The sequence below is a fragment of the Myxocyprinus asiaticus genome, chromosome 18, assembly GCF_019703515.2.
Source record: "Myxocyprinus asiaticus isolate MX2 ecotype Aquarium Trade chromosome 18, UBuf_Myxa_2, whole genome shotgun sequence".
NCBI classification, from domain to species: domain Eukaryota; kingdom Metazoa; phylum Chordata; class Actinopteri; order Cypriniformes; family Catostomidae; genus Myxocyprinus; species Myxocyprinus asiaticus.
In genome coordinates, this window is record NC_059361.1 from 16,636,970 (window position 1) to 16,663,974 (window position 27,005).

General features: G+C 37.6%; 1 protein-coding gene across 1 annotated transcript in view; it reads right to left on the reverse strand.

The window, feature by feature from the left end:
* The window catches only part of LOC127456374 (1-phosphatidylinositol 4,5-bisphosphate phosphodiesterase eta-1-like), a 95,553-nt gene that overhangs the window by 54,116 nt on the left and 14,432 nt on the right, over positions 1–27,005 (reverse strand). Inside the window, exon 2 of the mRNA XM_051724827.1 lies at positions 3,560–3,706. Coding sequence (XP_051580787.1) covers positions 3,560–3,706 — 147 coding nt within the window. The remainder of the gene's footprint in view (positions 1–3,559; positions 3,707–27,005) is intronic.

Sequence of the window (27,005 nt, forward strand, 5' to 3'; positions counted from 1 at the left end):
AGTCTTCTGAAGCCATACAAAAGCTTTGTGTGAGAAATAGACAGAAAGATATTGACTGAAATTTAAGTCGTTATTCACTGATGTTCAGTGGGTCTGGGTAGCTCAGCAAGTAAAGATGCTGACTACCACCCCTGGAGTCACGAGTTTGAATCCAGGGTGTGCTGAGTGACTCCAGCCAGGTCTCCTAAGCAACCAAATTGGCCCGGTTGCTAGGGAGGGTAGAGTCACATGGGGTAACCTCCTTGTGGTCATTCTCGGTGGGGCGCGTGGTGAGTTGTGTGTGGATGCCGCAGAGAAAAGAGCGAAGCCTCCACATGCGCCATGTCACCGTGGTAACGCGTTCAACAAGCCACGTGATAAGATGTGCGGGTTGACGGTCTCAGACTTGGATGCAACTGAGATTCGTCCTCCGCCACCCTGATTGAGGTGAGTCACTGCGCCACCACGAGGTCCTAGAGCACATTGGGAATTGGGTATTCCAAATTAGGGAGAAAAAGGGAGAAAATCCACAAAAAAAATAAATAAAAATGCACCCTGATGTCATTGAAACCATAGTGGCATTGCTTATCAAATGTGTAGTAACCAAACACAATGCGGCATTTTTTTTATTCTGAATGTGAACATGGGCTAAATGCGAGCTTCAGGGAAGACAAAAATATAAGTGAATAATTTCTTACATTTCGGTCTTTACCTCACACAAACCTACCGTATGGCTTTAGAAGTCTTGTAATATAGCAAACAAGTCTTATGGACTACTTTTATGATGCATTTTTGGTGTTTTTTTTTCTTTTATTTCTTTTTTCTTTTCTTTTTTTTTAGCTTGAGAGTCAAAACTATAATCTGTCGTTATGCGGGAAGAGCTGGATAAAGATACTTCAAAATTTCGTACTTTTGTGTTTACACAGAAAAAAAAACATACTGGGTTTGGAATGACATGAGAGCGAGTAAATAATTACAGAATTTTCATTTTTGAGTGAACTATTCCTTTAACACTTCCTGTTAAGATAATCTTATCAAACAGCTCTGCATGTATTCTGGGAACCTGAGTCACATCAAAGCCTCTGATTCTGGTGCTGATCCTTTAACCTGACAATGAGATGGGCACAATCTGTCTTTTTTTTAATTATGCAAATGGCCAAACAAAGAGGCTTATCTTATGAGAGCAGTTCACAAATATGACAGTGGCTAAAAAAAGGAGAGGTGGCCAGAGGTGCAGAGGGAGGAGAGGGGGTGACATAGGGGGACAATAGCACTTGAGCTTTTTTTAACTGTACTGTGTAATATTCCACCCATCTGTGCAACTGAATATGAAGAGGAGTGAACAGGATTTATTTCCAGCCTGCTCATCCATGGAGAAAAGGAGCGTTTTTGCAGAATTCACTTTAACCCAAACAAGCCGAGCAGATCACAAACACAGATGGTGAGAGAGTGGTGCATTTCTGGAAGCCCCTGGCCTGTGATTCATACACAGTCGTTATGTAAGAGAAGAGAGCTGTGCTCAGACACTCGACATGTCAAAATTTACACAGGGTTACTTTGATGTGGAAGCAGAAGAGAACAAGTAATACAGAGAGTAAAAGAGGGGAAAGACAAGAGAAAGGGATGGGAGAAAAAACAAGAGAGAAAGAGATCAACTAACTACAGATGGGGAACATTGAAAGGAGGTTGAATAAGAGAGTAATACAAAATAATCAATGACAAATAACTACAAATATTGTTCAAAATAATTTAGACTATTTATTTAAAAGGTTCATCGATGGTTCTTTGCAGCAAAAAAAAAACAAACTATTTTTCACTGTATAGTGTTGAGTTGGCTAAATGATTTTTGAGATTAAAAGCATCCCTGATACAGATGCTTGATCAGCGTGTTGGTTTCTGGAGTCTTTAAAGCATCGCTATATGAAAGTTTTCTAAATTAATAAAAAGTTCTTTGTGGAACATTTATCTGGAAACTAAGAGTGAATCTGAAAGCTGAAGTGTGTCTTTTTTTCAATGAGAATATACTTTCGCGTGTTCCAGCTTAATATGCATAGTCAACTATAAGTAAGACATTTGTAGAAACATATCTATTTCCATAAAATATAATGAAATGTGAAGGGTCACGCAGGGATATCTGGTAACGCACAGTTATTGTTTTTCACCATAATTTTAACAATAGTGTAACATAAAAGTACATAAAAGCATTCTCTTGTTTTACATAATATCCATGTTTACAGTTAATTATATGGTAAAAGTATCCTTTTTATATCTAAAAAACATAATTTTTTTACAATATTTACTGTAAAATTACATGTATTGTCTTGTTAATTATATTCTCATTTTTTACTATATATGTTAAGGTAACTACCTGTTAACCAATTAACATTTTTTTACTGTAGTATTTTTACATTCTTTTTCTGTTAAAATTACAGACAATTTTTACAGAAATCCCTCACCCAGTTTCAGTAATGCAAAATACTAAAAAAAAATATTTGTTTTCCCAACACAAATGGATTAAGTAAACTTACAATTTACATATATAAGTGTATTTTACTGAGTGAAATTGCTTTTATTTTAATGAAGTGAATTAAATTGAACTGTTTAATAAACTTCAGATTATTGTTGACTTCACACATGAATTATTTGTTGAGTTTCTTCATTATTATGCGTACAGCACACAACTCAATATCTTGTAAATGTAGCGTCAAACTGAGTAAAGTTCAAAACATAACTTTGTTAGTAAAATCTGTTTATTTCAACAGGCAATATTTTCTGAAATATGTCAATTTGGTTAGAGTAAATGTATTTTAGGGGAATTTTACACTTTGAATGAAAAATTTAGAATAAATATTAAATTATACTATATTTTCTCTGTAAAAATACTATATATATTTTACAGTGTATGAGCTTTGCAAACAGTCAAAAAGATTTAGGGGATCAGCCTATTCTCACTCAGAGAACGTTCTCATCTGCCTTTTGTGTCTTTGGAGGGTGGGGTTTTGCAGAGAGGACATGTGTTGAAGGGATGGGTCAATCTATTTCAGTGCAGAATTTAGCCAAATTTAAATAGTTTATAGCACCTTTAAACAAAACTTCTTTCAGCTGTGTGCATTCTTGTTTTCTGATAAAGACATCTGTTACAGTACATATACCTGGGTAGCTCAGTGGTAAAATACGCTGGCTACCACCCCTGGAGTTCGTTAGTTCGAATCCCAGGGTGTGCTGAGTGACTCCAGCCAGGTCTCCTAAGCAACCAAATTGGCCCAGTTGCTAGGGAGGGTAGAGTCACATGGGGTAAGCTCCTAGTGGTCGCTATAATGTGGTTCGTTCTCGGTGGGGCGCGTGGTGAGTTGAGCGTGGTTGCCGCGGTGGATGGCATGAAGCCTCCACACGTGCTTTGTCTCCGTGGCAATGCACTCAACAAACCATGTGATAAGATGCGCGGGTTGATGGTCTCAGACGTGGAGGCAACTGGGATTCGTCCTCCATCATCCAGACTTAAAAGCACATTTGGGAATTGGGCATTCAAAATTGGGAGGAAAAAAAAAACAGTACATATATCTGAGTGTCTTTGACTTACTCTTGGCTTTCTCGCTCTTACGAGATGGTCTCCAGCGGATGCAGGAGCGGTGTTCATCCAGATAGAAGAGCCGGACGAGACCTTTAGAACCGTTCTTCAGCTTCACCATCTGAGTCCCTGACTGCATCACATTCATGCATCGCTCCACTGCAAAGTGTACAACAGAAGCACACACATACAAACTGAATGAGTGGGTTGATGGGCACTTGAACAGCCAGGAGAACATACTATATAACAGCATAAAAATGGATTCTGTCACTAAAAATATGCCGCTGGATGGAATAGTTAACAGATGGAGGTTATAAATTGGTTGTTAACACTGCTACTATTATTTTTAGACTGTGTGAAGATAGGAGTCATTTTGATTGTGACACATGGGGCAGTTATAAACGGAATAGTTCACCCAAAAAATTTTTACTCTCCCTAATGTCGCTCCAAACCCGTTTTACTTTCTTTCTTCCGTGGATCACAAATATGCATTTTTAAAAGTCTTCACAGGGTTTAGTTGCCATCATGACAGTAAATAGTGACTGTAAAGCTTGAAAAAGGACAAAAGAAAACACCATAAAACCACTGTAGAATTCATCTATATTTCAAGTCTTCTTAAGCATACCATCACTTTGTGCAACATGACATCATGACATTTGGTCACACCTCACAAGATGCGATGAGAACCAATGAGGTTTGATGATATCAACGTAGCTGCCATTTTTGATTTTGGTGCTTTTTTAATAATAAGATTTACATCTAGAGTGGATAACTACTTCAATTGCATTCTATTTATCACACAAAGTGATCATATGAATTAAAAAGTCTTAAAGTGCATAAGTCGCATTGATTACATTTACTACATTTTATGTTGTCTTTTTTTTTTTTTTTTTTTTTGAGCTTGACAGACCGGCACAATGGCATATAAACCCTGTGAAGACTTCACCTTTTGTTTTCCACTGAAGAAAGAAAGTCATAGAGGTTTGGAGTGACATTAGGGTGAGTACCTTTTTTGGGGGGGCAGGGGGGACTGTTCCTTAAAGTATGTTGAGCTGGGAGAAAGACAAAATGAGATAACTGACCGGGTTTGCACAATTACCACCAGGAAAAGAGCGTGGAACAGAGCCTATGGAATCACAGAGGGTTGCAGACTCTAACAGCCCTGTACGAAGACTACCAAGAGTCTACCAATGATGCAACACATTAGAGGCTGCCTGCAATCCAGCTCATCTTCTTTACAGAGTGAGATGGCAACTGCCTGTCCTAAAGGGCCACTGGGACCAATCAGCTTCACATCAGTTGACACATCTAAAGATCTCCAAATAAAACTTCTGTCTCGGCTGAGACTGACTCTCTGCAAAATAGAGCTCAAGTTGAGAGACTGTAGAAGAAATACACAGACAGACAGAAAGGGAGAAAAAGTGTGTGTTTGTGTGTGCACGTTTTAATGCGACATGGTTGCTTTTCCTTCTAAACCACTGTGCACCATGACACACAAGTGCTTCAGCTTGTCTCCTCCATCAGAAAGTTGACAGGAAGGGCATTGAAAGCCTGAAAACTCTCTCCAAACCAGCTGAAACATTCACAATATGCTCAAACACTATTTCATACTGTCAGTGTGATTTCAGTGTGAAGTCACCAAAGAGAATGGTATATGTGAAGTAGATGATACTGTTTGTATGTGAAGCACATGAATGTTCTCAATCTGACATGCTTGTTGTGGTGTGGTGTGGCCTGAGGGGGTGGTTGGAGAAACATGCTCTTGGAAGATTTAAAGCGAGAGTGGAACATGACACCACTATGTGATTTATAAAGGAGACAAACACATTTCCTAATACATGTCCTAACAGACCTCAATGTAACAACTTTCCAGTCTCAAATAATTGTGCTGTCCTCACTGAAAACAAAATGCTGAAAAAATAAACAAATAAATAAAATAAATCACAGTCAAACAGTACAAATATGTACAGGGTACCCTGAAGAAGGCAGTTGTGACAGTACGTGTGGGTTTGCAATCTAAATTTTTTCTTGAGTTTTTAAATTGTTCTGATAATGATATATCCAGTTTCAATAAAGGTGGATTTCCTTGACAAATGAAGTGTGCCTTGGAACTTACTATTTGATGATTTTACTTTTCCCTAAAAAAAAAAAAAAAAAAAAAAAAAAAGCACCTTCTACATTTATAAAACTGATAAATGTGAATAAAACTTACTTGACTCATTTTACTTTTAAGAAGCCTAGATTCATTTTTTGATTACTAAAATTAAGACAATTAATATTATACTGCTTCTTGGTGCAGGATTTTGGACCAATGATATTTCATTGAGGGTGAGCTACCCAATGCAACCAAAGGCTTTCTAGCAAGTCAGTCCACTGGTGGCCAACTATTTTCAGACATGAAAGTGCAGCTCCTATCTACTTGAATGGGGGAACACTGAAATATAAAAATGGTTAGTCAAGATTACGATCAAAGAACATACTTCAAATCAGCAGTAAAATCTGACAACACTGGTATCATAAATTGTGCTTCTTTATCTCAGATTATGCTAAAAATCGTGGCTCACTAAAAATTTTCCCGGCTTGTATGGCTAATGCATATGCACGTTCTCGAGTTGATTGACAGGTGATATCTGTATCTAAAAGGTGATTGGCTCTTTTACGTGTATGGTGGGACTTCCTTTCTACATTCGTTGGCCATTGGGCGTTACAATTTCTCCCATTCATTTTAATAGAAATTGTCTGTCTCTTCTAAATAGTCTCTGGTGCGACACAACTAAAATAAGTGGCCAACAAAATATTTTCGTGCATGTCAGTTTAATGTTTTTGTAAAATAAGAACATAAATACACGCATGGATACGTAAATAGTATGTAAACACATTATTTTTGCAAACAGCAACAGCTACAAACAAGCCTTTCTGATATTATATGCGAAAACCAATGGCATTCAGCATCACTAACGTCCAACCTGGCATGACACGTCTTCAGAATCAGAATCAGAATCAGCTTTATTGCCAAGTATGCTTACACATACAAGGAATTTGTGTTGGTGACAGGAGCTTCCAGTGTACAACAATACAAAAACAATACAAAAACAGCAGCAAGACATAGATTATAATAAAAAATAAAAAATAGTTATACACATACGTACATGCACACACAGACACACACATACATACATACATACACACATACACATACGTAGTGCAATCTAATACAAATCTGTTATCTGTTATGTACAGTGCAAATACAAATCTGTTATGTACAGTGCAAAAAAAATTTTTTTTTTTTTTTTTTTTTTTTTTCAGAGGAATGAAATGGCAGAAGAGGTTGGATGTGTTGGATAAATATAAAAAAGACTAAACTGTGTATTGCACATAGTTATTGCTCAATGGGGCAATTTAAATGTTCATGAGATGGATAGCCTGAGGGAAAAAACTGTTCCTGTGCCTGACGGTTCTGGTGCTCAGAGCTCTGAAGCGTCGGCCAGAAGGCAACAGTTCAAAAAGGTAGTGGGCAGGGTGAGTGGGGTCCAGAGTGATTTTTCCAGACTTTTTCCTCACTCTGGAAGTGTATAGTTCTTGAAGGGGAGGCGGGGGTAACCAATAATCCTCTCAGCAGTCCGAATTGTCCTTTGTAGTCTTCTGATGTCTGATTTCATAGCTGAACCAAACCAGACAGTTACTGAAGTGCAGAGGACAGACTCAATGACCGCTGAGCAGAACTGTATCAGCAGCGCCTGTGGCAGGTTGAACTTCCTCAGCTGGCGAAGGAAGTACAACCTCTGCTGGGCCATTTTCACAATGGAGTCAACATGTGTCTCCCACTTCAGGTCCTGTGAGATGGTAGTGCCCAGGAACCTGAATGACTCCACTGCTGCCACAGTGCTGTTTAGAATGGTGAGGGGGGTCAGTGTTGGGGTGTTCCTCCTAAAGTCCACAATCATTTCCACCATTTTGAACGTGTTCAGCTCAAGGTTGTTTTGACTGCACCAGACAGCCAGCTGTTCAACCTCCCTTCTGTATGCAGACTCATCGTCATCTCGGATGAGGCCGATGACAGTGGTGTCGTCTGCAAACTTCAGGAGCTTGACAGAGGGGTCCTTGGCGATGCAGTCATTGGTGTAGAGGGAGAAGAGTAGTAGGGAGAGCACACATCCCTGGGGGGCACCAGTGCTGATTGTACAGGTGCTGGAAGTGGGTTTCCCCTGTCTCACAAGCTGACAGACAGGCCTGTCAGAAAGCTGGTAATCCACTGACAGATAGACATGGGAACAGAGAGTTGGTGTAATTTATTCTGGAGTATAGCTGGGATGATGGTGTTGAAAGCCGAACTGCAGTCCACAAAAAGGATCCTTGCATATGTCCCTGGTCTGTCCAGATGTTGCAGGATATGATGCAATCCCATGTTGACTGTATCATCCACAGACCTGTTTGCTCGATAAGCAAATTGAAGGGGATCTAGAAAGAGTCCAGTGATGTTCTTCAGGTGGGCCAACACCAGTCTCTCAAATGATTTCATGACCACAGACTTCAGGGCGACAGGTCTGTAGTCATTAAGTCCTGTGATTTTTGGTTTCTTTGGGACAGGAATAATGATTGTGCATTTGAAGCAGCATGGAACTTCACACTGCTCCAGTGATCTATTGAAGATCTGTGTGAAGATGGGAGCCAGCTAGATAGCACAGGATTGAAGACACGCTGGTGAGACGCCATCTGGGCCTTAAGCTTTCCTCGTCTTTTGTTTCCGAAAGATGCGGCTCACATCATCTTCACAGATCTTAAGTGCAGGTTGAGTAGCAGGAGGGGGGAGGAGTGGGGTTGCAGGAGGTGTTGGTGTTTGTGTGAAGTGAAGTGAAGTGAAGTGAAGTGAAGTGAAGGTCAGAGTGGGTGTGGGGTGTGAGATTGAGCCTTTCAAATCTGCAGTAGAACACATTCAGGTCATCAGCCAGTTGTTGGTCCACCACAGGGTTGGGGGTAGGAGTCCTGTAATTTGTGAGTTGTTTCATGCCACTCAACACTGATGCAGGGTCGTTAGCTGAAAACAGCATGTGGTACAATTGAATCTACCCAAATGCAAATGGGATTTGAGAACAACAGCGGAGGGGGAAATTATCAGTGAATAACGACTCTCTGTCTGTTTCTCAAATATGCTATCGTATGGTTTCAGAAAACTTATAGTACAGAACTCAAATCATATTGACTAATTTCATGGTGCTTTACTGAGCTGAAAGCAGGGGTGTCCAAACTATGGCACAGTCTGCTCTGATGTAGCCCACGAGAGATTTTAGAAATAGAACAGAATTTGGCTCGCTATTAAGAAATTATATGAAATTCATATTCTGAACACTGGATGTGTTGGGCGTGTCAATCCTAATTTTAGGACAACATTTTCATCTGAGAGTAATTCATGAAGCATTTTAACGCTAAAAATAGATTCTAAACCCACGACAGCTTAGAAGTCCTCACTGGCCACATCAAAATAAGACTGTGTAGCAGGGATGAATTGGGAATTTCTGTTATCCGTCAACAGAATAATCTATCAAACTATATGCCCTCACCAGACCACATATCATCCAACAATTCATAGTAAATTTTGTCCTGTGGATGCGCACTCACTGCAGAGAAAAAAGGGGGCATTCACTGGGAATCACAGCAATCGTGGGGCTACCTGGTGATTTATGCTGTTGACAGGATGCACGCTATCTATCTATCTACCTATCTATCTATCTATCTATCTATCTATCTATCTATCTATATATATATATATATATATATATATATATATATATATATACACAGTTGTGCTAAAAAGTTTGCATATCCTAGCAGAAATTGTAAATATGACTGATCATGCAAAAAAACTGTCTTTTATTTAAGGATAGTGATCATATGAAGCCATTTATTGTCACATAGTTGTTTGGCTCCTTTTTAAATCATAATGATAACAGAAATCACCCAAATGGCCCATATCAAAAGTTTACATACCCTTGAATGTTTGGCCTTGTTACAGACACACAAGGTGACACACACAGGTTTAAATGGCAATTAAAGGTTAATTTCCCACACCTGTGGCTTTTTAAATTGCAATTAGTGTCTGTGTATAAATAGTCAATGAGTTTGTTAGCTCTCACGTGGATGCTCTGAGCAGGCTAGATAATGAGCCATGGGGAGCAGAAAAGAACTGTCAAAAGACCTGCGTAAGGTAATGGAACTTTATAAAGATGGAAAAGGAAATAAAAAGATATCCAAAGCCTTGAAAATGCCAGTCAGTACTGTTCAATCACTTATTAAGAAGTGGAAAATTTGGGGATCTCTTGATACCAAGCCAAGGTCAGGTAGACCAAGAAAGATTTCAGCCACAACTGCCAGAAGAATTGTTCGGGATACAAAGAAAAACCCACAGGTAACCTCAGGAGAAATACAGGCTGCTCTGGAAAAAGACGGTGTGGTTGTTTCAAGGAGCACAATACGACGATACTTGAACAAAAATGAGCTGCATGGTCGAGTTGCCAGAAAGAAGTCTTTACTGCGCCAATGCCACAAAAAAGCCCAGATACAATATGCCCGACAACACCTTGACACGCCTCACAGCTTCTGGCACACTGTAATTTGGAGTGACGAGACCAAAATAGAGCTTTATGGTCACAACCATAAACGCTATGTTTGGAGAGGGGTCAACAAGGCCTATAGTGAAAAGAATACCATCCCCACTGTGAAGCATGGTGGTGGCTCACTAATGTTTTGGGGGGGTGTGAGCTCTAAAGGCACAGGGAATCTTGTGAAAATTGATGGCAAGATGAATGCAGCATGTTATCAGAAAATACTATATTAGCAGACAATTTGCATTCTTCTACACGAGAGCTGCGCATGGGACGCTTTTGGACTTTCCAGCATGACAATGACCCTAAGCACAAGGCCAAGTTGACCCTCAAGTGGTTACAGCAGAAAAAGGTGAAGGTTCTGGAGTGGCCATCACAGTCTCCTGACCTTAATATCATCAAGACACTCTGGGGAGATCTCAAACATGCGGTTCATTCAAGATGACCAAAGACTTTGCATGACCTGGAGGCATTTTGCCAAGACGAATGGGCAGCTATACCACCTGCAAGAATTTGGGGCCTCATAGACAACTATTACAATAGACTGCATGCTGTCATTGATGCTAAAGGGGGCAATACACAGTATTAAGAACTAAGAGTATGCAGACTTTTGAACAGGGGTCATTTCATTTTTTTCTTTGTTCTTTGTTGCCATGTTTTGTTTTATGATTGTGCCATTCTGTTATAACCTACAGTTGAATATGAATCCCATAAGAAATAGAAGAAATGTGTTTTGCCTGCTCACTCATGTTTTCTTTAAAAATGGTATATATATTACCAATTCTCCAAGGGTATGCAAACTTTTGAGCACAACTGTATTTGTTTGTCAATGAGCAGCAGTGTTCTTTTTAAGACATTTATCAATGTCAGTAACGCACAAACACACACAAACAACATGGATATGAAGAGCATATTTGGCTTACCTGCATGCCGTGAATGTGAAGGAGTTGGTCGACAAGACCCAAACTTATATTTTATTCTGACTGTCACAGATGTTGTGTAATGGATGAGTGTGACAGAGGCTTCACTGTGAACTGCTTGCCAATTGAAACACTGAGTGTGCAAACTTAACTTAATACATCACATTGAGCATATAATTTAGAAGCATGAATGAGATTTGAGAGCTAGAGGGATACATTTTTTTGTGAAATGCATTTTAATTTCAGGCTGTTCCTCACAGAAAGCTATTGTAATGACTTCAGAAAACTTGGAGCATTGTATACAAATTTTATGGACTGATTTCATGGTGCTTTTTTTTTTTTTTTTTTTGGAGCTTGACAGCGCCTGTATACATTTGTAGTATGGAAAAGAACAATGTGTGGGAGTCTAAAATGTATTTTTCCTACTGACACACTAAAGCTGAAGATATAAATAACCATCTTAAGACAAATGTTTTTGTTAAACATCTTAAGTGCCTTAAACTTTTGCACATTACTGTATATATATATATATATATATATATATATATATATATATATATATATATATATATATATATATATATACAGTATATACACACACACACTACCGGTCAAAAGTTTTGAAACACACTCATTCTTTATTATAATTTTTTTTTTCACATTTTAGAATAATAGTAAAGTCATCAAAACTATGGAATAACATAAATGGAACTATGGGAATTAAACTGTGTTATATTTTAGCATCTTCAAAGTAGTCACCCTTTGCCTAGAATTTGCAGAACCAACTTCTTGAGGTATCACCCTGGGATGCTTTTTAAACAGTATTGAAGGGGTTCCCATCGATGTTGGGCACTTAGTGGCTACTTTTCTTTATTATTTGGTCCAAGTCATCAATTTCAAAAAACTTTTTTTTAAATTAAATTTTAGTTTTATAATGAAATAAATTAATATGGTGGCACAACTATATTTTTGTCTGCAAAACTAATTTCAAACATTTAAGCATACGCCTTCAGATCAAAAGATTTTTAAGATCATGAGAAACATTTCAGTCGTGTTTCAAAACTTTTGACCAGTAGTGTATATATATATATATTTAAGCAATATCACACGAGTGCGATATGGCCCTACATCAGCACTGCTGTGATTCGGCCGCAGGCACGCTAATAAAATGTGACGTCATCCATAGCACTTGCTTTTAGCAGTTTTGTGAATAAGTTTTAAGCAAAAACGCCAAGCTAGGTACTCTTTGGAGAACTCCTAGTGGTAAGATAAAAATCTTTGTGAATACGGGCCCTAATGAATATCACAGTCCATATTTTACAATAACAGTGGACAGTGACTCGCATTAAAGCTTAAAAAGGCCCAAAAATCAAATAAATTAGTCCATTTGATTTCCTGCTAAACAACGCAAGTTCTCGAGTAATCACACATACCACTGGGAACAAGTTTCTCTCATTGCAGTCATAAAGATTTTCACTAAAAATGACTTAAATTTTGGATCGTTTCACACCCAAACCTTTTGTATGCCTTCAGAAGGGATATTGGAATATGACACACAAGCCACATAGACTACTTTTATGATAATTTCGGGTCATTTTTAATCTTTAAAGTGAGGCAATCAGTGGTGGAAAGAGTACTGATTTTCTTTTACTTAAGTAGAAGTACTGCTACTGAAGAAATAATTCACTTGAGTACAAGTAGAAGTACTGAGAAACATTATGACTCAAGTAAGAGTAAATAAGTAGTTTGCCGAAAAACTACTCAAGTTACTTTATGAAAATTATAATATATATAGTACATACGCTTCCATTTTTAGAACACAAAGACATTTATGATCTCGAAAGAAACTGATGCTTCCTTTCACCAAGGATGCATTAAATTGATCAAAAATACTGTCAAAATCATTAATTGCTAATTATATTACAGTTTTTAGAGCCTGACCGATATGGGTTTTTGAGACCGATGCCGATTTTAGAGAGGGAAAATTCACCGATTACCAATATGGTGACCGATATAGCTAATTTTTGAGCAGGAATGAAAACAGACCTTTTCTATGTGGATTGTGCACTGATTTTGCACCGTTATGACTATGCAAAGGTACTCAGAAGGCTGCTTTCTTAAACAAATATTTCTATCAAAGAACACTTGACATTGTCAACAAATTCTAGAAATGAACACTGAGAAAATAAAGAATAAATAAAAATACAATAAATAGCTTAATAAACATCAGTACTGTTAGCATAAGTCAATTGCTGAACATTAAAATAAAGAATAAATAAAATAAAATCAGTACTGTATGTTTAGTATCAGTCAAATGCTGACCATTAAAATAAAGAAAAAATACAATAAATAGCTTAATTAACATCAGTACTGTTTAGTATCAGTCAATGGCTGACCATTAAAATAAAGAATAAATAAAAATAAAATAAATAGCTTAATTAACATCAGTACTGTTTAGTATCAGTCAATGGCTGACCATTAAAATAAATAATAAATACAAATAAAATAAATAGCTTAATTAACATCAGTACTGTTTAGTATTAGTCAAATGCTGACCATTTAAATAAAGAATAAATTAAAATAAAATAAATAGCTAAATAAACATCAGGGGCCGGTTGCACCAGCTATACGTACATTACAACTTAGCCTAGTTGTGGCATAAATGGGCAATAAGTCACAATTTACGCTCTACTAAATATTTGAGCGTTGCACCATTAAATTTATGTAGGACGTAACCCTACCTATAAACTAAATATATACGGCAGCCTCCGACCAGGAGTAACTGATGAAAAAAAAAGCAGACTCACTTAATGACATCAATGATCTCATGTTTTGCGTGACAGGCATCAGTCCTTTCGACATATATGATGGTGTTGGCATTTACACTCATTTACATTTACGAGAGAGAAAAAATACAATTACTTTTAAGAGGATCTTCAGCATGAAACCGATCTAATGGTGCCGTTTTTAGGGTGCGTCGCCCAGTGTCAAGATTCAACACATTCAAAATATATATATATATATATATATATATATATATAGGATATTAAAATGAATAAATGTCTATTTTTCCAGCCGGTTGTATTATTAGTATGTATCACCCCTCATTTATTTTAGATACAGTTCCTATATATTATTATTTACACAGGGCAAATATACTATTTATTAAATCTACTTTTATTACATATCCTATTTTAATGTCTGGAAAACCAGACTTTTAAATATTACATTTTATAAATGCAACAACTGGAATTGTTCGGATGAAGGGGGTACCAAACTGTGAATCCTGAACAAAACAGTTTGGTGAATACATGTTTACTCATTAGCTTCCACTCAGCAGAGAAGCAATGAAAGTAGCTACGTGATTAGCTCATTAGCTATAAGCTCGTTGTCACGGAGAGTAAAAGATGGACTTTATTTACTTTCCAGCATTGTTTCTCACAAACTAGGCAACAGCGAAGCATGAAATCAACACTCACCACACACAATCCACCACCACACCGTTGTCTGCTGAGCTGCAAAAAGATGCTCTGATGTTTACCTTTCAATCTGCTACATTACTGACTGTACTGACAAACTATAGCTGGCTAACAGCAAACAGATGTGATAAACATGAGTGACATGGTTGTCAGGGACAGGGTTAACATTATATTAGTTATTTAAAATGATGGGGGGGGGGTATTAAATTTCCAGTATGTATTTCACAAATTAGTTAGCAATTTAAGGAGAAGAGATCGCTCAAATCCACACCGTTTAACTCCGCCCTGTCTACAGAACCACCGTCAGTTCAGAGTCAGCTCTGTAAACAATGGAGTCGGAGGGCGCTCTGCTAGACAAACTATACTATGACACCAATTCTAAAGCATTGTTTTCTGCATTATATGTTCTGAAAAAAAGGTTTCATATCGGCACATATCGGTAAAATAAACGCCGATACCGATATATCTGTGAAAGGCTAATATCGGCACTAGTTTGAATTAATTGTTTAAAGTGGTATTTATTACATTTTTTCTTTATCCGTGATGGTAAACATATACTGTGTCACCTATTCTTTACAAAAGCATTCTCAAGTGTCAATTTGGTACTCAAGAAAATTGTCTTCTTATTAGAAAGATTGAAAGTGTTTTCTTCCCCATTTGCTGAAGTATTGAGTTCTTACATGTTGCTTTACACTTTACAGTCAAATTTTGGTTTTAAAAATAGGCAAAAAGAAACATTTCTCCTGGAATTCTATTTTCTTCTAAAGTCTATTGCTGCAAGAGGTGCAAGAGGATTCTTGGATCCTTTACAAATTCTTCCATTTGTAAAATTCTAAATGTCTCTAAATCATCTCTAAACTACATAATGTGCATTCTGACTGAAATACATTCCTATTTCAGGTTTATTCTCATTCACGTATGTCCAGGAATTTTGGCTATTAAGTTAACATTAGGGCTGGGCGATAGGACGATGTAATCGGATATCGACGATGTCTTATAAAGATCCTGAAGCCGATTGAGAACAGACAATGATCGACAATATCGGAAAATGGCAAAACCATGGATCTGGGAAGTCACCAAATATATTAAACAGTGGCCAGAGTGTGAAACTAGCACCCGCCACCCGCAAAATGCAACGAGGCTGAATCCAGTTCGCAAGCTCCTCGTTCAAATGCAGGTATTTCATGCGTGGGTAATTTTGCTCATCTACCCGCAACAGGCGGGCGACATCTAGGAGTGACACATGACAAGAAATGCTGTTAGTCACAAAGATAGAAACACACTTTATTATATTTTTAATAACAGACAAAAGAAAAGCCGTCATTGCTCGTGTCTGAATCACTGTTTGTTCAGAGGCGTGCAGCACGAGCCTGCCATGTGGAACACACGCATATCGGCGTGCAGCGAAAGCCTGTCTTGTGGAACAAGCACATTTAAAGAGTTTTCACTCTTTTTTCTCTGTTTCATTTGTCTGAAAACTGTTTGCAAGAATAATGTCATCTATGAGAATTCTGCCAATTATCTCCGATCATCTCGGGAGGTGCTTTGAGTTTAGTTCGCTTTATTTCCACGCGGTTGGCATGCATTGTGAACGCAGCTCTGCAGGTTCAGTAATATCTATCTAGGGTGGCCAGACATCCCGTTTTTCAAGGGACAGTCCCGTATTTAATCACTTTTTCTAGTGTCCTGACTTATTCTGATAAAATGTGTTTTGTCCTGTACTTCCCCTCTCCTAAAATTTCCTAAGCGGCTTTCTCAGTCATGTTAGTATTCTAATCAAAGGTAGCCAAGGATACGGCTTGTAAAACCAATAAAATCACACTGTGTTATTTGAAGTACATTATTGGATTAAACTATCCAATTACAATCCCCTATCAATAGATGTCCAGTTAGTGAACTGATTGAAGAGTCCGTTTGAAAGAGCACACAGATGAAATTGGGGTTGGAAAAATGTCAAGGAAGCGTGCATGTACATTTAATTAGGATCTTCAAAAAGAGTTTAAATAAAAAATTTAAAAAAAGAAGTCACAGACAGAGTCTAGTAAAGTGAGGTGTGAGATTTGTGGAGCTCAAGTTTCCATTGCCCATGTAGGCTGCACCGACATCGTGCAGCATGTTCATACAAAAAGGCATGTGGATGCTGCTAAAAGTAAGTGTGCCACACCAAGTATTAGCAATTGTTTTGTGAAGCAATGTTCTGAATCTGACAAGGTGCACGCAAGTGAAGGACTTTTTACTTATCATTCTGTTGTGCACGGCCATAGCTTTGCACATTCATGACCTGAGAAAAGACTTGCAGGCCAGGTTGGAGGAATCATTCATACTCTCGACATTAAAAAGCAGTTGGATACCCTGCTTGGTTGAAGCTGGTGACATGCGAGCAGATTTCTTTTGTGCAGTGAGAATCTTTTATTCAGCATCTCCAAAATTGGAGCTGCTCATTGGAGAACACAGAAAAACTTGAGTGGGCCCTACTGAGAGACATCCCAGAGTGGAAAGACATTCAGAGCAGCCTTGAACACTTGTACTCCAGAATCCCCGCTCTCAGTTTGATTGACGAAACCACGCTCTTTGATGAGTGGGCTTGCGCGAAAAACATTGAGTGAAACATGAACAAGATGGCCATGTCTGAGACATGGACAGATGTTTTTCATGAGCTGGAGAGCAAGACCATCAATTTCGGAGTCTTAGCCAAGGTCGTGGAGTTTGTTTTATGCCTGCTTGGGACATCTGCATCTGTGGAGTGTGTGTTCTCATTAATGAACGCAGCATGGACACCGGATAAATCTTGACTCAGTGTAAAAGTCATGAAACCAATGCTTTTCATACGTCTTAATTTTGGACTGGACTGCTCCGCATTTTATGATAAACTCTTGAAAGACAAGCGTACACTTAGAAAAACTGCTGCCAGCAAAAAGTACAAGGTGACAACAGTTACAGATGCAGATGCAGGAATCTGGTCACCCTATATATATATATATCTTTGCATTAAAGAAATAAATACGAAAGTGATTAAATCATAAAATAATAAAAGACACGTTCACCTTGAACCTAAAATTGAGTTTTCTATTTTATTTTCATTATGCAGCATTAACTGTATTACCAAAATGCAATACAAACACAAATTCGATAAGAACACACATTTAGCAGCATTATTTTGGGAACACAAGGGAATTTATTAGGCTTTATTATTATGATTATTATTTTCTTTACATTTATGATTGTCTTTAGTTCTTATTCTGTAGGCTATTAGTCATTTTCCACCTGGTTTCGTTGACGGATGCTTGTGTGATGGCAAATGGAGCCGCTGGAGACGATAAATGTTTAAATAAGGTGGTTAAATAAGATTTTTTGATCACTTCGTTATTTTATTGCTTTTTTCGTTTAGTTTAAAGTGCAATTTGAATTTAGAAATGTCTTTTGTTTATGTTTTTCATGTTTCAATAAATGAATAAAATTTTTAAAGCAAAATCAATAAAGCAAAAACACTCACCGACCCTCGGCAGGGTGGTTGACAATGTAATCGGATATTACTATGTTTTTTAAGGCGATTATTGATAAAATATTTTTTTACATATCGCCCAGCCCTAGTTAACATACTGTACAAAACTAATATAATGCAATATCATAGAGGAAATTTATCCTCTATGATATTGCAGCAATTATCCAGATATGGATCGAGATTATCAAGCAAACTGTTATCAACTCCAATATTACAACTGAATAAAATAAGGCAAAAATAAACACTTCACGCAGTGTTTAGTGAGAGATATGATTAATTCAAACACAGTAGTTGTTCTGTATATGTATTACTGTATTACAGTTGTAATAATAAAGTCTTAACATTATGGTTATTTAACATATTGAGATATTATTATTAAGTAAATTGTAGCATTTGGTTACATTATGTTTTGTGATTTCTCATACCTTCTTTATATAACATCCATCCCTTGTGCACTTTTGGCCTCTAGCGGGTGAGGCTTTTCAGACAGATAAACAGCAGCACAAGGCAGGGAAGTACAGTACAGCACCATGAGTGAGAGTGTTACCCACCTAGGACAGTTTATTTTGAACAAGAGGGGCGAACGGTAATGGAATTTAATGTATGAGTACAATACTGAACTGATGCGGATTGTTAGAAGCGTAGAACCTGTCTGTGCAAGCGATGGTGCGAGGAACCAGACGGTGGGAAAAAAATCAGTGAAAAGTCAAAAGAAGATCGCAATGTATGTAATTGTAACTATCTCAGATATTATTAATAAAACATGGGAACACGTTGCGTGGGCATTTTGTGCCCCCAAATTTTGAATTGCAGGGATATTTTTGTCAATTTTTGTGGCATTTTTGTCCGAGTCCCCGTTAATTAGTTTGATCAGTGGTTAAACGTGCTCAGACGGTTCCCTCGTACCTGAATGAACGGCTCCTTTCCAGAATAAAATGAAATACGCAGAAAATCACAGTATTACAGTTCTTGTATAGTGACAGGGCAGAAAGTCTTGGAGAAGCTAGAGAAGAGAGGACACCGGCGGCAGTTTATGCAAACTGCTGTGCTCATGATGCTGTGCCCTATGGGCTTCCGTCATGCACAGCGCGTTTTAGTTTCTAAACAGATTTAATGCTTATAACCTGCCGATTTTTTCTTCCCAAAAAACTGTGTTGAAAAATAACTGTAGCGAAGTTAAATACTTCAACTTTTAATCAACTCAATTAAAACTAAATGTATTATTATTTATTATACTTAAAAAAAGTAGAACATTTTGAAAAATGTACTCAAGTACTGTAACGAGAGTAGTTGTAATTCGTTAGTTTCCACCTGTGGAGGCAATGTATCCAATGTCATTGTATTAAAAAGGCAGACCGGGAAATTCATTAAAGCATCACCTTTTGTGTTATGCATAAGAAATTCAAACAGGTTTGGAACTACATGAGGGTGAGTAAATTATGACAGAAGTTTCATTTTTGGTTGAACTATTTCTTTAACATTTCAATTCCTATTTTCCTTCTGTTTCACATAAGAAAGTCAAATAGGTTTGGAACAACATCAGGGTGAGTTGTATGAGGTCTTTGGGGTGAACTATCCATTTAACAGCAGAGGCAGCTCAGGTGCTTTGAAGGGAGTCAGGAGAAGATTGTTAAACAATAGCTTAAGTATCTCTGTGTGAACACAATCCACTTTTGCTCTTAAAATACCCTCTGAGCATTAGAGAACTCCCTGATCATTTCAACAACATAATTTACATAAACTCTCCTAAAAACCAGTCATTATGTAACATATGAACTATTCCACTTCTTGTGGAGTGTAAGCATGTGAACAGTAATACTGGGAAGGATATAGATCGAATGGAGCTGGGTTTAACATAATGGGCAGGACAATTCAGAGGGATTTAAAATCTAATCTCATTCTCACAGAGAGATGTCAACACATAGATGCACACACATTAACACAGTCTCGCGGCACACTTCTCTGCTAGATGATTAGCTGAGCACAATGGAAGCAGGCTCAGACATCGTGTGCCAATTTTCACTGCCTTTTATGATGATGAAGTGGAATTAACTGTTCCGAAATTAATTGAAAGACAAAATTCAGTATGGCACAGCCATTAGAAAAAGACAAACTCAGTATGCTCCAATTCACACAGGATAGACACCAGGTTTGTGAGCTAAGATGCTTACAGAGAACCCATGTTAGGAATGGGGCTATGGGTAAAAACAATGAAGCCCATTGTTTTTTAAAGAATCTGACCCAGATTATGGAGACCAAACATTAAAGAGCATGGTGTACGTTGATCCAAATCTATAATTATCCCTTTTTGCCACCCTCTATACCTTCTCTCCCCTCCACTGACTCATCCACTCATCCAAAAAGAGAGAACGAGATAGAGAGAGAGGCTGCATCCCCTTCCTGTCCCGACCAAACCTCCGGCCCACTTTCACTATCAGCACTTCACAGATTTGGACGCAATTCACAATCCAATTACATTTGTCATGACCATGAAATACAGTGCTTTCTATTCTCCCTCTTTGAAACACTCTCTAACCATCTCTTACTATTTTCTTTCACTTTCTCTTTACAGTTGAGGTTCAGTATGGTTTGACCAGATAGAATACCAAGAGTATTTATAAGTAAGTTATAAACAAAACACTGAAACTGAAATCACATAATTAACTCACATCAACATTCTTAACTCACTTTAACTGAATTCTGGATAGCCTTTTGTCAGGCTCACATTAAATTGATAATATTTCCTAATTTTTGGAGTGTTCTTAACTCACATTAACTGAATGACGAAGCTTGAAAATGCTCTACATGTTTGTGGGGTGGGTACAATAATGGCATTTCCTAGCCAGGCATGATGAAGTGATAAATCCTATATCTTCCATGTTAATCTGAACTAGCCACGACAAGCGACAGTTTAGTCAGTTGATTCGTTTCTATTTCTGTCACATTTCACTGGGTAGTCACGCCCACTGTGAAATCTCGTTGGTCCAGAATTCTCCTCCACCGTACATTATGCATCAAACATGTTCTGATTCTGATTGGCTGCTGTTGTCACCTTGTGCAGGATTTTCACTCACAGCGAGGACAGAAGAGTTACTTGGGACTGGAAACTGGTTATGACATGTAGGAGAGAGAGATACAGAAAAAACGAGGAGCAGAGAAAGAGATTCTTAAGTACACACAGCTGTTTCATTACACAACAGTGTTTCAATGAACATCATCTCCCTCTCTTTAAACAAGCCATTCTTATTTTGAAAGATTCATGTCACTCTCCAAAGCATATTAATAACGTGCTCCTATTAAGTGCCTGGCCTACTCTAGCTTAGTTTCCATGTTTTGTTTTGTTTTCTCATTTTTTAACTCAAATACTTTTAATCAACTTTTTTGCTTTTGTAACATCTTGTCCAGATTCCAAATCTTCTTTTTTCCACCACTAAGTCCTTTGTTGTTCCTCGTTTTTATAACTATGAAAGTAAAAAAACAGAGAAACTTCTTGAGAAAAGTGTCAAACAGTATCCAGCAAAAGTAGAAATATATATTCACAGAAGCAAAAACCCTGCGGTTTCAGTCCAAGAAGTGTCTGCATACACAGAACAAACTTTCCCCATACTTCTCTCTTTCTCTCTCCCTGGCTCTCTCTTTATAATGTTATACTGTTCACAAACTCACACACAAAAGTGTGTAGAAGCCTTTCTGTGAGTGTTACTGTGGAAGAAAGAAACCGTTATTGATTTTTATTCTTATGAAAGCAGTGGCTTCAACTTTCCCCTGAAAGACACTGTTTGTTCTAAAATAAACCCTCTCTTAGGTTGTCTCTCTCCCTCAGGTCACTCTGTATGTCTGCGCCTCCCACAGGGTTTAGATAACTTTCAGCCAAAGTTTGCAGCACATGCTGCAATACAGACGTGAGCAACAGAAAGCAACTGCTTAAGGGAACAGAGACTGAAAGCTGCTTACCTTGGCAGCGTTTTAAGGCATTACAATCCCGATGTGCAGTGTCAGTCCTCCCTATAGAGCGCAACAGTCTGGTTCCAGAAGTAAAAATCCCATTCATCTGTCCCATAGACTAATTGATTTTCAACGATAACTTATAAAACTTTAAAGACAGACCTACCGTGAGCTACGAGGTTGTTCATCGATGGTATATGCTTTGGCTGAAGCCATCCGTCTGTGTTATCTTCATTGTTTAAAAATCACGTTTGATAGCGGAATTCATGGAAAACAACTACACTGACCATGGTACAGCAGAGAAAAATCCACCAATCAGAGAACCACGGCCAACGAAACCCGCGAAACGTGCCTTGGAATGACTGCGCGCTCCCATGACGCACTAAGAATGACATAATCAAGTCGGTCTCCCTTCACCCTTAAACTACTTATATATTTGTACATATCTGGATTTTTTACGATAAACTTAAAATATATTGTTTCAATACTTATAATCAACAAACTAAAATCAATAGTTTTATATATTCCCATAATTTTGTTGCAATGGCATCATTCGCAATGCTTCATGGGATTGTAGTTGGTGCCCTCATGAAAGACGGTAGATACACAGCATTGTACCATTGTCTTTATGTCCAATTTTCAAATATTTTTTGCCTCAAAATAAAGTTTGTGATGTAATTCACCTTGGAGCTGGTTGGTTTGGATCATGGCTCACAACTATTTATGAAGGATTTTATTAAAAGTCTATGGAAGAAATGAATGGGGAAAATACTTCCGGAACCCAGATGGCTAAAAAAGTGGGCGGGCACTGTTGCGCTCTATAGGCAAACTAAGCAAGTTGCTTAGGGCCTCCGATTCGCCAGGGGGCCCCCATACTGTTAAAGACATAATTGTCTGGCAGCCTAATTATGTTGCCTTCTAAGACAACTCATTTTGATGAAATTCTAAGGCAGCATCAAATGTGACCTTCGCAGTGGAAGCAATCTCAAAATGCATTGCGCAGAGCTCAGTGACAAAAATATAGTAAATGCAGAATGGCAAGCGAGATGCAGATTAGAAAAATACTTATACTGTATTTCAATCAATGCTGAAAAGTACAGATAAAAAGTATATCTAATTAAAAAAAAATCTATTTTACCAAATATTTCAGAAGCAGAATCAGAATGAGCTTTATTGCCAAGTATGCTAACACATACAAAGAATTTGTCTTGGTGACAGAAGACAGAGATTATAATAAAAATATAGAATAAAAATAAAAGTGAATAGAAAATAAAATATATATGGAAATACACATTAGGACAATATATATATATATATATATATATATATATATATATATATATATATATATATATATATATATATATTATAATTAATATAAAAATAGCACACACAAAAACATCCCCTTGCTTCTGTATATAACAGATTTGTATTTGTGTATTGTACGTATATATACAATATATATATATATATATATATATATATATATATATATATATATATATATATATATATATATATATATATTGTATATATACGTACAATACACAAATACAAATCTGTTATATACAGAAGCAAGGGGATGTTTTTGTGTGTGCTATGCATTTATATGCTTGTTACTTTTGCATCATTAGCTTAGCAACATGCTAAAATCAAACTACTGAAATCGTCAAGTTAAATCTCTGTTGCTTATGCAGAGTGTTCCAAATCTGTCATTTATGAAGTCATGTTTCTATTAGGATGCTGCCTGAAGACCCCAATATACTTAGAACAAAAAAAGTTTTGCGATCAAATGGGCGAATTTTTAGGAAAAAATTCTTACCGGCTGCTAAACACCTTTTTACTGCCATTGGTCCACATCATCGGTAGGTGTGACATGGAGCTCCACCTACCTTGAGGCCGACAGCTAATACTGTTTATGTTGTTCAGTCCGTCAAGTTCAGTCAACATGAACACATCGGCCTGCAGAGTTATTAGCAAACTGGTGCAAAATTACCTACATCTGTACGATTGTTTGCTTAGAGACTTTTTTTTTAGTCTACAAAAGGAATAAAATCTACTCAAATACTCTAAAGTTCCCATTCACTCATGTGCCATCTGCAGCGAAAGCCATTCACGCATCTGCCCAAAGTAAGATGCCTATCAATATTCTTTTGTCTTTATTCTTATTCTGCACTCATCTTTGCAGTAGTATCAGTGTCATCATAAACTGCAATAACAGAGTGTAACAGGTGCATATTATGGCCCCGTCTAGCGTTTTAGCGCATTAGCGTCATGAATTCAGAATGTAAACAAGACAAATTAAAGATTTTCTACTGCATATATTACTTTAAATCATCAAGTGGTTAAAACAACCTCTTTTACTGACCTCTACTCATAGAATGAGGCATAAAGTCATTGATTTCCACATTTAAATGTCACATTAGTTAAGGTTTTACATGTAGCGTCCTCATATTTAAATGTACTTTTAAAGGCCTCCCACAGCGGTGTGGTGGGTGTCTGAATGTTCTCAAACAGTATACCATTGCTCAGCTGTTTAGAATTATTTTTACCCCTGAACGAAGAACAAAGAAGAACTTCTCCAGAAGTGTATCGGGGCCTTTAGAAGGCAGTTTCCTATGAAGGCAATTATGGAGTTATTTTATTATTTTAAAGTTTTGTTAGATTATTCTATATGTCTCTGATTAATGTTTACCTATGGCTATTTACACTTAATTTGTATGTCAGCATCAAAGACTGAATGGATAAAAAATTGTAAACTAAAGCTAACAAAAGCAAGGCAGCTCACTAGATTTTTGGACAGAGTTCATCATTTCCTCCAGAGGCACTCTGTACCTTTTAGCAAATGTTTATGCAACATGTAAACAAAGTATTTATCCTTCTTTGCTTTTCTGATTTGCTTCCAACTCCTGGTGAGTGTTTGTGTACAATGTTGACACCATGGATCAGAACGTCTCTAGGGTACAGTACCCTCTCTCTCATAAGCAAAGCTGTACTTTGGATAAACAGTTTGTGGCTTACCAACATTAAATAACACTAACACTTTCATGTCACAGATAAAGGCAGACTCGTGGGCAATATAAAAACATGTTGTTTGTGTGCTCCTTATAAGTTTCCAAACAGATTCTTTTTCTAAGATTTTCTTTGACTGTGTCTTCTAGTTATGGACTCATGTGATTCCAGGTGCCCAAACAATTGTGACTGGAATTTTAAAGATGTGGAAACAACAGAACTAAGGGTACATCAACATCCACAGGGGCACTTGTGAGAGCTATGATTATGTATGCCACTTGATTAAGTATGCCAAAACATGAAGCTTAATTGGTGCTTCCAAGGGCCAAACTGGAGGGTCTGAAGGAATGCCCAGGAGGGTGAAAGTTCAGTGCACAAGTACATGCTCCCACTCTTGTCGTTACAACTGAGGGTCATCGATTATATCTCCAAATTAAGAAATTCATTTTAATGAGTGGTCAGGACTAATTAACACTCAATAAGGGTCTCTTGGTTAGCCTCCCTCATACTCTCTCTCTCTCTCTCTCTCTGTGTGTCCTTTTTTCACCCATACTGTCTCATTCCCCTCTTTTTTTCTCTCTGTATAACTATCTTATCCTCCTCTTTGGAGTCCTATTATTGTTATTATCACAAGCCTCTCCAGCTCATTTGAAACAAATTAGTCTTGTGTTGAGTAAACCTTCACGCCCGATTACTATGCTCTGCTCAGTGGGCCCTTGGCACGGATTTCGAGGGAGTTGAGGGAGGGGAAGCAGCATGTTCATTAGGCTGTAAAGAGAGAGGTGCAAACACCTGAGGGGAAGATTGAGACAAGACCCTCTCCTCTAGCATCCCAGCCTCACCTGCCACTTCATGACCTGATAATAATGAGTAAAAGAGACATCATTCAAATATACACTGGGGCAGAACTAACTTGATTGAGTCCAACATATTTATGTATTATATTTTATTTAAGAAAGGAAGGAAGTGTAGGCTTTTCTTTATATTAAATTCACAAAAAAATATCCATTATAAACTGCTCTCTCCCTATTTCTGTATAGATTCAGTTTGAGTTTATTTCCATCTCTGCATCATGGTTTTAAGTCAAAGTGAATTCCAAGTTGACCTTATGTACTTTCTTAAAGGGATAGTTCACCCAAAAATGAAAATTATCTTATTATTTACCCTCATGCCATCCCAGAGGTGTATGATTTTCTTTCTTCTGCTGAAAACAAATTAAGATTTTTAGAAGAATATCTCAGCTCTGTTGGTCCTTTCAATGCAAGTAAATGGTGGCCAGAAATCTGTAGGTCCAAAAAGCAGATAAATATTGGTCATTTCTTACCTACACCTATCATATCGCTTTAGAAGATATTGATTTAACCACTGGAGTCTTATGGATTAATTGTATGCTGCTTTTATCTGCTTTTTGGACCTTCAGATTTCTGGCAAAAGAGCAAAGCATTACATTTATTCATTTGGCAGATGCTTTTATCCAAAGCAACTTACAGTGCACTTATTACAGGGACAATTCCCCTGGAGCAACCTGGAGTTAAGTGCCTTGCTCATAGACACAATGGTGGTGGCTGTGGGGATTCAACCAGCAACCTGATTACCAGTTATGTGCCAGCCCACTAAGCCATCACCACTCTAAAGCAGAGTAAAGCAGAGTAAAGCAGAACAAAATTACATTTATGGGACATTAGCATCACTGCATTTACCTGCTTTTGACCTGGGAAAGGAGGGATGAAAGCAGGGAGAAAGACAGAAAGAGTAAATAAAGTGGATAAGGAGAGAGAGTGTGTGTCTTTTTAGATATTGGAGACATTAGAGAACTAAATGTGTTCATCAGACCGGCGGCTGTAAGTCGAAAGAGAAGATCAAAGTATGCTGGTAAAGGGAAGTACAGGGAGATATCAAACACTGAATAATTGGGTCGTAGAGGCTCAGACTCTGTGATGCCTAAATAACAAAGGACGGTGCATTCAGAACCATCAGAGCAGAAACACAAAACATAGAATG